Genomic DNA, 15350 nt, shown 5'->3' with positions numbered 1-15350 from the left:
TCAATAATTATAATAATAAGATATTTTTTAATTAATATACTAATAATATTAAAGCTGCTGTTGGTAGTCACAGAGTAAACATCTGTTCAGAGAGAGGGATTTTGAATGTCAACACTACCCCTCCCAACCAGATTTCCTCTTAGCCCCCCCACACAGATCGATGTGTGCAGTCATCACAGTGCCGGACTCATAACTAGGGATGTACATTTTAAGTATTTTCCGTGGTTGATTTTTGGAAATGTTAACAATCAATTATCGATTGATCAATAAAAAAAAAAACTTATTATACTTCAGTCAAAAACAAGGCTAAATACATTTTTCCCCCTAAATTATATGTCCCACAGCAAGAATATGCATATAACTGACAGGATTGAATACAGGGACATGTTTAACACATTGAATATCAATGATCAGGCTCATAAAAATATTCTCCATGGTCATAGTCTTATAAAGTGAAGGCTCATAATACTAACAGAAAATTACTTCAGACTCACAGTGTCTAGTTTTCTGTCTACTCGTTCATAGTAAGAAAAATGAGTATCAGGTCAGGTGTCAGACGGGAGCATAACCAGGTTATAATTAGTCCAGCGGCAGAAAAGCCCTGATGGCTCTGCGGTTGCTGGTCTGCAAACATAACGTACTAGCAATTCCAACCAGTCTGTTGGCTTTGTATCCAAAGGTGGGGAAATGTCCTGTTTAAAGTTGTTGGCAGCAGTTGCGTATTGATCCTCTTTAAAAAGCGAACATGGAGCACCTGCTGTGCACAAACATCAAAACATGCTTTAAACTTAAAACACCTCCCTGATAGCTGAATGTAATATGAGACCACATGATGTTTGTACCAGGTGACGGAAAACAAAAAAGTGTGTTTTCGAGTAATTTCTTAACAATCTATTATTCGATAATCGATTAATTGTGTACATCCCTAATCATAACCAATCAGAGGACTTAGTAGGGGCCGCCCCTTAACCAATCAGGACAGAGGATTGGAGATTAGCTATGATTGGTCCATCATAGCGGGAACAAGGGGAATAATAACATTGCTTGATACAAAGGCATTGGAAAATGCAGAGATTTCGCAACAGTCTCAAAATACTTCACTTACCGATGGGCATTATGACCTTTTCTCCAAACCCAGAGGAAAAAAATTACGTTTTTTACACCATTCTTACCAACAGCAGCTTTAAGTACCAGTGTTCCATTCACCACGTCAGATTCCTTGAGTGTGCTAGCTCACTTGGCAATAAAGCTTTCTTGAATCTTGAATCTTAAATCTTGAATCTTGAATTCCATATGACTATTTCAATCATGTCATCATATTATCATATTATTTTAGTCTGTACATATTAGTCATGCCTTTTTGTTGTTCTTTGTATTTATAGCTGATGTTATTGTTATTTTTATTATTATTATTATATCTTTATTTTTTATTATATTTTTATTTTTATTTGAATGACTTATTATGCCTTGTACAAAGAGAGCACCGTTTACCAAAGTCAAATTCCTTGTGTGTTCAAGCATACCTGTACGGAAGAAGATTAGGGACACTGAAAAAAAAAAAATTCAGGTGAAAAATTTGTTTTTAAATTATTATTCTGAGAATAAAGTCAGAATTCTGACTTTATTCTCAGAATAATAATTTCAAAAAACATTTTTGACCTTCATTTTTTTGTTTTTTTCAGTGGCCCTAATCTTCTTCCGTCTACCTGGCCAATAAAGCTGATTCTGATTCTGATTCTGATTCTGAACAAGAAAACATTTGTCTGATAGGCGCTAGTAGCTGCCAATCATCCGTTCTTCCACCAAGTATCTTGTACTGTGCGTGTGGGCGTAAAAAATAGGCGTAAATGTTTCTGTCCTCCTGATTGGTGCGCCCACATCCCAGGCCTTGTTTGATAATACTGATTCTTCCACAACACTGAGAGAGGAAAGGACGAGGGCGGAGTTTTTCATTTAGATATATGCGAGTCCCCTCTGAAACCCTGCGGAGGAGTTAGTCACACTATCTTGAACAAAACACCAAAGGTATGATTTCGAGAATGCACAACTAAAACCAAACACTTAACGAGGGTCGTCTTTGGTAATGTTACGAAACTGCGAAATCCAAGCTAATGCTAACCATCCATCCAGCTAGCTAGTCTGTGTTGTAGCTAGCTAGCTAGTTAATGCTAACTGGACCATTTGTGTATTCATAACTACACAATCTGTTTGTTGATAAGGACTCTTGAACTGTCTGAGGTGAAACACTCGCCACCCATGTGACATTTGTGTTTACAATGATCCGTGTGTGATGCAAGTGTAAGGGTCTATATCAATGCCTGTCAGGAGTTGCATCATGCAGTTCAAGTGACTGTTTATTTTGATTCACTAAACTAACACACACTGCTTTAAGTTCACTGCTATATCCTGCAGGAAATCTATGTGTTGACATTTCATCTACCTGAGTTATGATTTCTAGATTAATTCAACTGTTGAAGGGAGTTGCACAAACAATATATGTGAAAAGATTATTTAATTCAATGATAATGTATAGTGTGGTCAAATTGCCTACCATCCATTATTAGGACAATAGAAAAGTGGCCAACAATATGCTGCGAAATTGTCCAGATATGGCAGCAGGTCAGCGGCTGAAGCTAGTGTGTCAGTCTCCATAGGTCAGTGAAATACCAGCAGCATACCACTACCCATATTAGTCTATATTGACAATGTGAAGGTAGCATAGTTTTGTAAATAAGGGTCATGTGTTCTATTGTATGTGTTTTGAAAGTATACCTGTTTAATCCCTCCGTGATTAACCCTCCTGTTACCCTCAAATGTACTAACATCTTTTATCCTTGGGATCAATTTGACCTCAGCAATTTAATCAATCAATTAAGCTTTATTCATATAGCACCTTTCATAAAAATCAAATGCAACCCAAAGTGCTTTACAGCGATTGAAAAACAAGAAAGAAGCAGAAATAAAACAATTGCAAGACATATTAGGGGAAGATAATGAAATAATAATAATAAAAAATAAAATTAAAATAAAATGGAGAATAATGCACACCAAAAAATTAAATATGTGTAATTAAAATAAGTTAAAGCATCAACATTAAAATAGTTTAAATAAATAGATTAGAATGGTGTATAGAATAGAATTTAAACCTCCAGAAACTGATTGTTAACCAGGTTAATGTGTCAGGTACTTTATGTTTCTTTGTTGACTACCTAAATAGCCCTTTGAATAAAATATATTTTAAGCACAAACACAATTTAAAGCATTCAGAAGGACCTTATTTGTAAAAGAGAACATCAAACTGCTGCAAGTTTGTCATGCTCTCGTCGGCCTTGCCTTTTTTTTTCAAAATATGTGACACAGGACACATCATTGAATGTCTTTAGAGACATGGTGGCTGGAAATATTATATCTCAATCTAAAGGTTGGCGTTTGATCCCAGCTCCTGCTGTCACATGCAAAAGTGTCCTTGCCTATAGTGACCTCAATATCATCCAAAACAAATGTGTGTAAAATGTTGATATTTTTAGGTGCAGACAGACTTTGCCACAACAAACTATCTATCTATCTATCTATCTATCTATCTATCTATCTATCTATCTATCTATCTATCTATCTATCTATCTATCTATCTATCTTTAAAATAATTCATGTAGTCGATCAGATATTGGTATCAGCGTTTTACCAAGTATTAAAATCGTCAACATTTCACTCTTTTAACAGTTTTGCTTGTGTAATATCTTAAGTAATCTTAATCTTAAATAATCTAGCCTGCAAAAAAGTCAAAAGAAAACATTCTTCATGTGACCACTATATCTGATTCTCTTGATTCATATAAAAATGCCATGAACGCCAAATACAGGTCTGCATCGCACTTTTACGACAGTCCCTGGATGCACCTGCAGTGACAGGCGCTCTAGACAGTCATCTCACTGCCCTCTTTGATGCCAAGGAGTTGATCAAAACTTACTAAATGTGTCTGATGTATCACCAAACTGGATTAAATCAAGCTGTAGATGCGTGGCTTTTTTAGGTTGGGAGCGGCAAAAACTGCAAACAAATATCAAATATTAAACAAACGTCTCCTGGTTGTGTTTTTGTATATACACTATGGACACTTCTATCTTATGAATATGTAAGTGCATAACCCTTGTGCATCATTTACTTTGCCTCTTTCAAAAAGATTAATGTTTTAGGTCCTGGTAATCAGTTACAGGTTTCTATCATCCACATCTGCTTCTATAAGAATTTCTGTAAGTTCCCTTTTGAAACACAGTAAACAAACTGAATGTTTTGTAATGTTCAGTAAAATGCTGATTCAACTCCTCATTTCATCTTCAGTTTTAGGACCGAAAATTCCTGTGCATCCTGTGCTTCTTCAGTGTTTGTGCTGTCAAGGGGATGTCAGCAGCCTGTCTTGCGCGCCTCACAAGGTGCAGTGGTCCTTATGTTGGTCGCAGTGGTCTTTTACCTATCAGCATTTTCCAGCAGGACAGCCATCTCCAGTTCGCACTCTTCCCGAGAAAACTTCACAGCCCATCAGGAAGACTGCACAGCAACACACGCTTTGATGCAGACGGCAGCGGCCGTCCCACTACATGGGATTCATTTGGCATCTGGGACAATCGCATTGATGAGCCCATCCTGCTGCCTCCCAGCATTCGCTATGGCAGACCTATTCCCAAAGTCAGTTTGTCAAGAGTAGGCTGTGCCTCACTCATTGGTCAGCGCAAGGAGAATGAAGACCGCTTCCAGGTCTCTCAAATGACTGACAGCATCCTGTACTTTGCTGTGTTTGATGGACATGGAGGGCCAGAAGCAGCTGACTTTTGTGAAAAATATATGGAGAAATTCATCAAGTAAGGAAAATATCACTTAAGCTTTTAACGCAGTGTCTTTTTCTTTAAAAGGCAGTAAATTGAGGGATTAACTTTTAACTTTTGAAATAAATCTCTTGTCTGTTGTTTCAGGGACCTAGTGACAAAAGAGTCTGACCTGGATTTAGTTTTAACAAAAGCTTTCCTTGAAGTAGACAAAGCTTTTGCAAAGCACTTACACTTCACTCCGAAAGGTAGGTTCCTCCAAGTCACATTTGCATCGATAAACTCTGTACATGTACAAACTGACATCTAAAAACTATGACACTTTTTCACCTTTCTCTTTTAAACCTCATTTAACCACTCTACCTAGACTTTGAAGCCTTGGATTTCCCAACTGTCATAACCTGAGCTCTCTTTGGTAGAGGTCTGTCGTTTAACAAGAGTTACTGAATAACTGCTGAACAATTAACAGTAGAGTAAACGCTATTGCCATTCTGCCTTCAGTACTGCATGTACACAGACAGAATGGGGACAAATTAAAGGAAAAACCTGAGTACATTATCTGGATTAACAAAGCTCTAACAAACTAATATTTCCTTACACACCACAAATACATAATCTATGTAAAGCATTCAATGTGGTCTTCAGATTTGGACACAGCTGAACACCTCTGTGGGACTGTGGTCAGACGTGTGTGTGAGACAGGAAATATCTTTGGATAGAGGTCCAGGGACTTTTGTAGTTTAAGCTAATGAACACTGACCCAACCCTTTTCAAAGACACATAATATATATTTTCCTTTAGTTTGTCACCCACCTGCCAATATTTTATCAGTCTACAAAATGACATCATTTAGCATTGGCGAAACAATACGGAGGGGTTACTTCAGCATCCCCCAAACAAATGGATGTTTTATAAATTATGTGATCTACATGTTATCTCGTTTGTTATAATAGAAACTTTTCAAATTAGCCTCAAATCGCTCAAACACTTTAATATATGATACTTTATTTTGTTACTATAAAAGCCAGTATACATCGTATGTGGTCGTATATCGGCCACACTGTGAAATGCCCCAATATGCCTGTGTGTGTGTGTGCATGTTATCCACGGCAGCTGCTGACCCAGCTAAGAGCTGGAGGCCCTTGGCACCAATGTGGATGGAGAGAGGCTAAATTTTGAAGGAGAGTCCAGCGGGTCCTAAATCCTGGACTACTGGAAGGTTCCCTATCTTTCTCTGACTCCTCTCTCACCTCTCTCTTTATCTCTCTCTGTTTCTCTCCTCCATTTTTTCCCTTCTCCTACCAAGTGTATGCAAAGCTTATTGTGCAACAGTGTTTACGTTTGACGAGTTGAATGAGATGTATTGTTGAGGCAGATCTAGTCCACGAGATGCAGTACGTCTACAGATATAAACAGGTGTTAGACCTGTCAGGTCCACATTCCTGGGGGGATATCATAAGCAGTGTCAGTTACCCGGCAGTGATTAGTCCTCCAGGGACAGTGCTCAAACCAATTCCAAATAAACAGTCAGCATGGCTGTACAAACAAGACGGGATTGATGACTGCAGGTCATCTTCAAAAAAAACTAGTGCAAACCTGCTCAGAGAAAGACAAACTGTTAAAGTGTTAGCTTGTGTCCTTGAGCTAAAAGCAGAATGGGATTTGATTGGGGCTTGTGTAGGGGAGAACGGGGTTGGTTGTCACACTTTTTATTGTTTTGATGATTGCTCATCATCAAAACATCTTTCAATAGTCATTCCTACATTAAATTGAAGCTTAAGGTGTTGACTTAAAATATGTATCCCTCTCAACTCATTGTAACAAAGAGGTAATTAACTATCAAAGACACTCTGACACATTGTGACAACCAACCCCATGATGGGGTTGGTTGTCACAATGGTATTTCAATGGGAAAAATCTTGCAAAAAAGGCAATAAGGCAGAACTAAATTTGAAAGTTTAATTGCACTGACAAGTGATAGGCCTACATAACTTGATGCATTTTAACATAAAACGAGCAAGGAACATGACAGGAAACACATCTTTAGGCCAGCCTATATAACAACATAAATAACTAAACAAATAGGCCTAACAATAATGGCCTACTCAACTAGGCTACATGCAGTCACTGTCTGAGTTACAGTGATGGCAAATGTAGGGTCTGCGCACTCCAACTCATTTCACCATGCATGATTTTGCCAACATGTGGGTTGGTTGTTACATGTGACAACCAACCCCAAAGAGAATGTGATGACCAACCCCAACTGGAATTTTTTGCTAGCATCAAGGCTAACAACCATCTAACAACTACATAGCTAGCTAATAAAAATCTAAACTATAGCTTTCCCCTCACACTTTGTAAGGGTAACACTTGTTTTGTTATAAACCCATCGTTTAAAAGCCTAGAAGAAAAATACTGAGGAGCTGAATATTTACAATTTGACATGAAAAACACAAAAAGTCCTCTCACCTCAAGTTCAGCTGTCTTACTCCAGAGAAGACTATGTAGGTGAGCTCTGATCCTAATTCTGGAAATCTCCATACCCCAATTTGAGAGACGGTACCCCCTGGTGGCGAGATATAACAAGTGTGCCAACCAACCCGTGTGACAACCAACCCCGTTGTCCCCTCTACATATCCCCTTTACATATTTTAATAAAATATATTATACACTTTTACAAAAGCCACTCTGTTTCCGTAGCCTCTGTTTGAAGTGCAGGGAGAAACCGGAAAAGGTTCAACACAATAGCATCAACATCCCATCACCGACCCAGTTGTTTTGGTGTAATTGCAGACCAGCACAGACAACAACAACATAACAGAATTATAGATGCTGCCTGACACACAGCTTAGACCCTGCATTGAATGCATAAGTATGAGTCAAGCTTTAGACCTAACCCCGCAGTAGAAATGCTCTGGACTTTAACTCTGCAACAGTCAAACCTGCATGTATGACTGCCTCTTCTATTGTTTACTTTGTATTCTCTAGCTTGCTTTAAGTCCACTTCATGACCCCCCTCCCACCCCAGTGTGTTCATGTCTTAGTGTGTGTATGTGAGAGTGTGAGACCCACCATGTGGTTGTTGTGCACAATGTGAACAGTGACTTAGTGTGGACCTTTTTTTTAGAACAGCAAGTTCTACCTCTGATGTGTCTTTAATGTCTCCGTAGTACCCGGGGTGAATGCAGGAACCACGGCCACTGTGGCCCTGCTGAGGGACGGTATTGAGCTGGTGGTTGCCAGTGTGGGTGATAGCCGGGCCATGCTGTGTCGCAAGGGCAAGGCTGTTAAACTCACCGTCGACCACACTCCTGACAGGAAGGATGAGAAAGAGAGGTACAGAGGTGTTGTCTAATGACCTGTTTGTTGTCTGTCCCACAGACCAGTCAATAAAAGGATGACATTTGATGAGTTTAGTTTATGCTGCATTTGCAGAGCTGTTTGTAGACCACACAGCAGAAAATGTTTTATTATAATCTCTATCTCTGTTGATTGTAAGTTTGTAAATACTGCTCAAGGCACTTTTTTTTTTATAATGGTTACATATTTACTTCATACTAAGTGTAAAATTAGCAGACGTGTGGTTAATGGTGTCAGAAATGTCTTGTTAGGACAAATTAGTGCCATAGAGTGTTTACTTCTGCATAAAACTCAACAAATCTACAAGTCTTTAACTTAATAATCCCATTATCCAGTCCCTCCAGGATTTCGCAGGTTTTTTTTGTGATTGTTGCGGCCCAAAAAGCCTGATTTTGTGACTGCGTTTTTTTTTTAAATTGCAGTGATAGTTGCACTTTTTTTTTTTTTTTTGCTTTTTTCCCCAAAAAACATCTCAGGGGCAAGTAAATATGCTTAATTACAGTTGTTTTTAGAAAACATTCTTGATGTGGCCACTGTGACTGTATTTTGATTCTCTTGATTCACAGAAGAATGCCATGAAAGAGTTGTATTCAGTGGTGTAGAATTGCGTATAGACCGTAGGGACGTGTCCCTACCAATCTCAAGCGATGGCTGAAAAATGTGCTTCATGCGACACATAAAGGGTTAGATCCTTTCCAACTTCGGCACCGCCTCCCAAATACGTCTTTGAGACCGGTCTGTTTTTTGGTTGGCTTAGCTCCCCGTAGGCCAGTGCTTCCCAAACTGTGGGGCAAGGTACGAAACTTCAGGAAGGCAGAGAGCCACGCTCATAAAACAGAAGCAGAGCTCTGCAGCTCGCACTGCAGGGATTTTCATCTGTTACCACAGATCTACCTGCTTCAAAGTGTTAACACTCAGTTTTCTGAAGTCCAAAAAGTGCAAGATCGATAGCTGTAGCTGTGACCTGAGGCAAGATGTAAAATGTAAAAATCAAACCTACGCCCTTGGCTGTATTGCACATTTACGACGGTCCCTGAATGCACCTCGCAGTGATAGAGGCACTGACAGACAGCCAGTTCACGGAACTCTGAAATGCATCAGCATCGTTCAACAAGGAGTTGATCCAAACTTGCTAAATGTGTCTGATGTATCACCAAACTGGATTAAATAAAGCTGTAGACGCAGAGCTTTTTACGGTAATGGCGGCAACAACGTCAAACCTCAAATAGTAAACAGACGTCCCCCGGTTGTGTCTTTGTCACTAACGCACACCTGGGGTAAAAAGCATCAATGAAGATGAGACAGATGCATGGAGGTGGGAACAGCTGGTTCATAAAGCACACCTGCTGCAGGTAGAGACCAAGCGAACTCTGCGCCCCTCAAATAATAACTCTAGTATCTTTAAATAACAATGTTGTCATCATCACTTGTCCTGCCTACTGTCCTCAGTTTTCACCTGTTCTCCATGCGTGTTTTACTGTTGAAAAGTGCCGATCAAGTGAGGACTTACTTTTATGTTCCAAGGAAGTGAAATTGATGATTAAACTGATGACGTACAGGGGCTGAGATTAAGGTAATTGGTCAAATTTGCAGGAAAGTTGTGGTGATTGTATAAAATTGCAAGGCTGCGCAAAAATAGTGCTGATTGGTTGGATTAGCGTTGATTGTTGCAATCGCGAAAATCGCAACTTCCTGGAGGGACTGATTATCACTTTATTGGTGAATCAAAAAGCTTCAAAGCACATGTAGTAGTGGTGTATTTGGCACTGATGGACTTGTTTTTGTAGGTATGAGAAAGATTTTACTATTATTGTAAGACTTAATGTGTCTCTGTACTGACTTAAATCTTTATATGTGTCATTCTGCGTCTTCACCCGACTCAAGGATAAAGAGAAGTGGGGGTTTTATCACCTGGAATAGTCTGGGGCAGCCAAATGTCAACGGGCGGTTGGCCATGACGCGTAGCATCGGAGACTTTGACCTGAAGAACATGGGGGTCATTGCCGAGCCGGAGACCAAAAGAGTATCGGTAAGATTAGAACATTTGAGTCACAACTAAAGAAAGTATTTGACATTTTCCCACTGGGTGAACAAATGACTCATTTATACTTAAAAAAAAACCCAAAGTAATTAACTATATTGTGTGCCCAAGCACTTCCCTTAACCTGTAGACTGTTGTTTGCTCCTTCTACAGTTGTACCATGCCCATGACTCGTTCCTGGCGCTGACCACAGATGGTGTTAACTTCATTATGAACAGCCAAGAGATCTGCAACATCATCAACCAGTGCCCAGACCCCAAGGAGGCCGCTCAGAGAATATCTGACCAGGTTAGTCTTAATGCTGAGTTCTGATTCCCTTGATGAAAAACACATTAAGCGAAAAGAAGGATAATTTTCTGACACTTTGACAGACTAGCCAGTATTTTTCTTCATTTGATGTTTTTTAAATAAAATTCAGAAGGCATGCATAGATTTGGATGTGGTGCAGAGTCTCAGAGGCACTGCTGGTGTCACAGGAAGTATTGAAAAGCAGAATCAGTATTTATTTTGGTCTTTTTGGGGGGTGGATTTGTTGACGATAAGCAGGTATACCGTACTATTCTTTTTAATGCTATGTGGAGAACGTGGTTGGTTGTCACACTTTTTACTGTTTTGATGATTGCTCATCATCAAAACATCTTTCAATAGTCATTCCTACATTAAATTGAAGCTTAAGGTGTTGGCTTGAAATGTGTATCCCTCTCATTTTCCAACTCATTGTAACAAAGAGGCAATTAACTATCAAAGACACTCTGACACATTGTGACAACCAACCCCATCATGGGGTTGGTTGTCACAATGTGTCAGAGTGTCTTTGATAGTATGGGGTTGGTTGTCAAAATGGTATTTCAATGGGAAAAATCTTTTTAAAAAGGCAAGAAGGCAGAACTAAATTTGAAAGTTTAATTGCACTGACAAGTGATAGGCCTACATAACTTAATGCATTTTAACATAAAATGAGCAAGGAACATGAACAGGAAACACATCTTTAGGCCAGCCTATATAACAACATAAATAACTAAACAAATAGGCCTAACAATAATGGCCTACTCAACTAGGCTACATGCAGTCACTGTCTGAGTTACAGTGATGGCAAATGTAGGGTCTGCGCACTCCAACTCATTTCACCATGCATGATTTTGCCAACATAGGGCTTGGTTGTTACATGTGACAACCCCAACTGGATTTTTTTGCTAGCATCAAGGCTTACAACCATCTAACAACTGCTTAGCTAGCTAATAAAAATCTAAACTATAGCTTTCCCCTATAGCTTTCCCCTAAGACTATGTAGGTGAGCTCTGATCCTAATTCTGGAAATGTCCATACCCCAATTTGAGAGACAGTGCCCTCTGGTGGCGAGATATAACAAGTGTGCCAACCAACCCATGTGACAACCAACCCCATTCTCCCCTACTTTGCAAATGATGGAGCTATTCTGTGCATTCCTCGAGCAAAATCAATTCACCTGGATCTTTCCAGTGTATCTTCATTTTACAGTGATAAGACATCATAAATTAAGAAATAAAGCCCAGAGGAGATGGATGCATAGTCATTTGGGACATTTTGCTATCTTTAGCCTAAAACTAACATTTTATAAAAATGCACTGTGAGCTCTGCTACAAATAGCCAGTAACAAAACCTTTTAACAATCATGGATTCCTTCCCTCAGGCTCTTCATTACGGCTCTGAGGACAACAGCACAATTATCGTGGTGCCTTTCGGGGCTTGGGGAAAACACGAAGGTTCAGACTCAAGTTTCTCCTTCAGCAGAAGTTTTGTATCCAGCGGTCGCTGGGCATAGTCAGAAGAGCATTGGATGAAAATTAGCAGGTCTGTGGACCGCGTTATGTGTGCAATACAATCGAACAATGGTGCCCTTGTGGAAATAGTTGTCTTCCCAAACATTGATATCTATGGGTTCTAAAATGTTATCCAGATGTTATTTTGAGCAGCATGGTATTAATTAGCCTCAGTGGGTTGAGGGGCGGTGGATTCATGTTGTGCACTAAATGTAAAACATCCTCCCTAAAGGGTTTTATCTACTAGAACACCAATGATCTAACAGGTGCTTAAAGCTAAGTGTTGGAATGGAAGGCAGAAAGTCATTAAGCCCTGCAGTCACATAGTGTGCTCTACACTTGCAAAGACTTCAAGAGTAAGTCTTACTGTCTGCCATTAAGATATTTTATTAGATGTTCAGCTGTTCAGAACTCCAAAGTTTGCACTTTTTAACATAACTTGAAAAAGTTGCATTTTCAAAAAAAGCAAAAGTTTCATTTGATTTTTACCAGTTGTTTCAAGCCTACCGTCTTTAATTGGTTTCGGACCCTTTTCAGCATAAACACTTGAAATACAAGCTTTGATCAAAGTGGGAAAACACAGTAAGTGAACTGCATTTGTCAAATGATTTGAATGAGTGGAGTTCTTGGGTGATAATACAAGTCATAAATGGAACATCGAGACATGTAAACAGCTGTAATGTAAGTATCACTAGGCTGAGTGAACTGTTTGTGGCTGTATGTCAGTTCAGGAGTTTTCACTTACACTTACTGTTCAAATAACACCATAAAGCATTAATGCTCTATTGCACAATCCTGATGGTTTGGTAAACTAGTGTGAATGGAGCTGTGTGATGCTGTGTCAGTGTCAAAGTTTGACATTCAAATAGATATTCATGTTCTGCAATTTATATATTGCGCATGCTTGTATAAATGCTAATATGTGTATTTAGTTTAAACCGGACTTGTTAGGGCACCAGAAGGTGTTCAGGGTACAGAAATGTACAGTTTATTTTTTGTAAATAATTATATTTATGTACATCTGGAATACTGTATAACTTGTTTAGAAAGACTCTCGTGTCATTATTTCCCAAACACACAGGAACTTAGCTTAAGTGCTTGTATTGTGTATGCTACATTGTTTTGACTGTAACTCAGTTACAATCAGTAATTTTTGATTTACACCACTCAGAAAGAGCAAAGCACACAGAATGCAACACTAAAGAGTTGTTTGGTGAAGAGCCATGTATGACAATGTGAATGATTGCCCTTCATAATAAAGGAATACAGTCAAAGTAACAGAGTAATTAAGCTGTATAGGCTCTTTGCCTAATTTCTTCAATCATTTCCAATACAAGGCAGATATAAATGGTACAAATGTTGTTATAGGTCTTTGTTTTGTGGTGGTTGAAGCCAGATAAATACACCACTTGGTATTTATCAGCATCGTTTGACTATGTAGTCATCATTTTATCAACACCGTGTAAAACTATTTTGTAAATGCATTTTTCCTCATTTGAATGAAACCTTGATTTATTATAAGAATTCTCTTATAAGTAAAACGTCCTCCTCACAAGCCTCCTCAACTGTAAAATCTATCTGTCACAGCCTGTTTGCTCTTTATTTACTGTATTTTGTTCCTTTTCCTTTCAAATGTGAGTATTTTAGCTGTGGACCTGGACCTAAATGTTACAGTTTTAACAGCGATCTGTAAGTAATGTATTATTGAATGGCTTGTGACACCTCAATAAAAAAAACTACTTGAAAGTTGTCCATGTTTAACTTGTTTTTATTTTTTTAGTGGCATTTTGTGTAAGTGTGGAGTGTCACTGTTTCATAATTCAGGCACCCTCATATCTTAAAGAGCTCATAGTGCCCTATTACCCCTCTAGAACGCTATGCTCCCAACATGCAGGTCTGCTGGTGGTACCTAAAATCTCTAAAATTAGTATGGGAGGTAGAATCTTCAGTTATCAGGCCCCTCTCCTTTGGAATCATCTACCAGCCAGGGTCTGGGAGGCAGACACCCTCTCCACTTTTAAAACTAGGCTTAAAACTTTCCTTTTTGATAAAGCTTATAGTTAGAGCTGGCTCAGGCTTGGACCAGCTCTTAGTTATGCTGCTATAGGCTTAGACTGCCGGGGGAACTGGTGCACTGACACACTGGGATCCTATCTCACCCCCTTCCCCCCCAACCCCTCATCACTTACTTTAACTCTGCCTGTCCCATTGAAAGTTGCTAACCATAGACCTCGTAGGTCCCTCTGAGCTGCAGTAGATGTCCTCCTGCTGTGGACGTTCTGGACTCCAGCTGATACGGATGTGCTGGACTCCAGCAGTAACAGCTTCTACTACTCGTCTCATCACTATCACTTCTCTCTCTTACTCTCCTCTATCCCTCTTTCAAGACCCAACTTGGTCGAGGCATGATGGCTGTCTAACATGAGTCTGGTTCTGCTTGAGGGTTCTGCCTGTTAGAAGGAAGTTTTTCCTCGCCACTGTATCTAGCTAAATACTGCGATTTGCAATGCTCATGATGGATTAAGGTGGGCTAAGACTGAGTCTTACCCTGTCTTGAAGTTGGGTCTCTGTTCATAATTTGACATAGAGTGGTCTAGACCTCCTATGTTTATAAAAGCGTCTTGAGATAACGTTTGTTGTGATTTGGCGCTATACAAATAAAGATTAATTGATTGATAATGTGAATGTTTTATATTTCCTTTAAATCAAATGTATTTTCCTGTCACATTGTACAGCTGAGAGCATGCAGGTTTGGCAGACACTGGAATTCCACAACTAACTGGTTATGTGAAATACTTGACTCTTATTGGCCAAGTGTCTATGAAGGTTCTCAGTCATCCAGGTCATGGTTATCCAAAGCTTGATCCATAAGGCAACTGGACTGGTAGAAATTCTTGAAGACGTTTCACCTCTCCTCCGAAAGGCTTCTTCAGTTCTGACCAGACTGGGGAAGAGCTCAAAGATATAAGCCACTAACAGTCGTGGGTGTGTCCAGGAGTCACGAAGGGTCCTAACTGGGGTTGTTAGTCTAGTTTCTGACAGTCATTCTGTACCTCCTGACAATCGTCAGCCAAGTTCTTGACAGTCATTAGGGTGATGGGTCAGCTGTGAGTCGTTAGAGTCACATGGTCTCTGGTGTGAGTATGGTCTTACTTGTTTTGACAGAGAATTCAAAACAGCATTGTATGTAGGAGAACAAATGGTGTCTTAGTCCACCACCTCTGTTAAGAGAAGGGTGTTCAAGCTTAACATAGATGGCTTCCTTCACCCCTCTTTCATACCAACGCTTTTCTCTGTCCAGGATCTGAACCTTGCTGTCCTCAAAGGAGT

At 39.5% G+C, this 15350-nt stretch overlaps 1 protein-coding gene across 1 annotated transcript; it reads left to right on the top strand.

The window, feature by feature from the left end:
• Positions 1 to 1722: 1722 nt before the first annotated feature.
• LOC117816397 (protein phosphatase 1K, mitochondrial-like) lies at positions 1723 to 13781 on the top strand. Its single transcript, XM_034688637.1, has 7 exons — positions 1723 to 2025; positions 4339 to 4856; positions 4968 to 5068; positions 7991 to 8156; positions 10065 to 10209; positions 10375 to 10509; positions 11891 to 13781. Exons 2-7 carry the CDS (start codon positions 4399 to 4401, stop codon positions 12020 to 12022), a joined length of 1137 nt encoding a protein of 378 aa, XP_034544528.1. The 5' UTR covers positions 1723 to 2025; positions 4339 to 4398; the 3' UTR covers positions 12023 to 13781.
• The last annotated feature ends 1569 nt before the right edge of the window (positions 13782 to 15350 follow it).

Source organism: Notolabrus celidotus, chromosome 7 (genome assembly GCF_009762535.1).
Source record: "Notolabrus celidotus isolate fNotCel1 chromosome 7, fNotCel1.pri, whole genome shotgun sequence".
NCBI classification, from domain to species: domain Eukaryota; kingdom Metazoa; phylum Chordata; class Actinopteri; order Labriformes; family Labridae; genus Notolabrus; species Notolabrus celidotus.
Note: the sequence above shows the minus strand (reverse complement) of the source record. Positions and strands in the feature narration are given on the sequence as shown.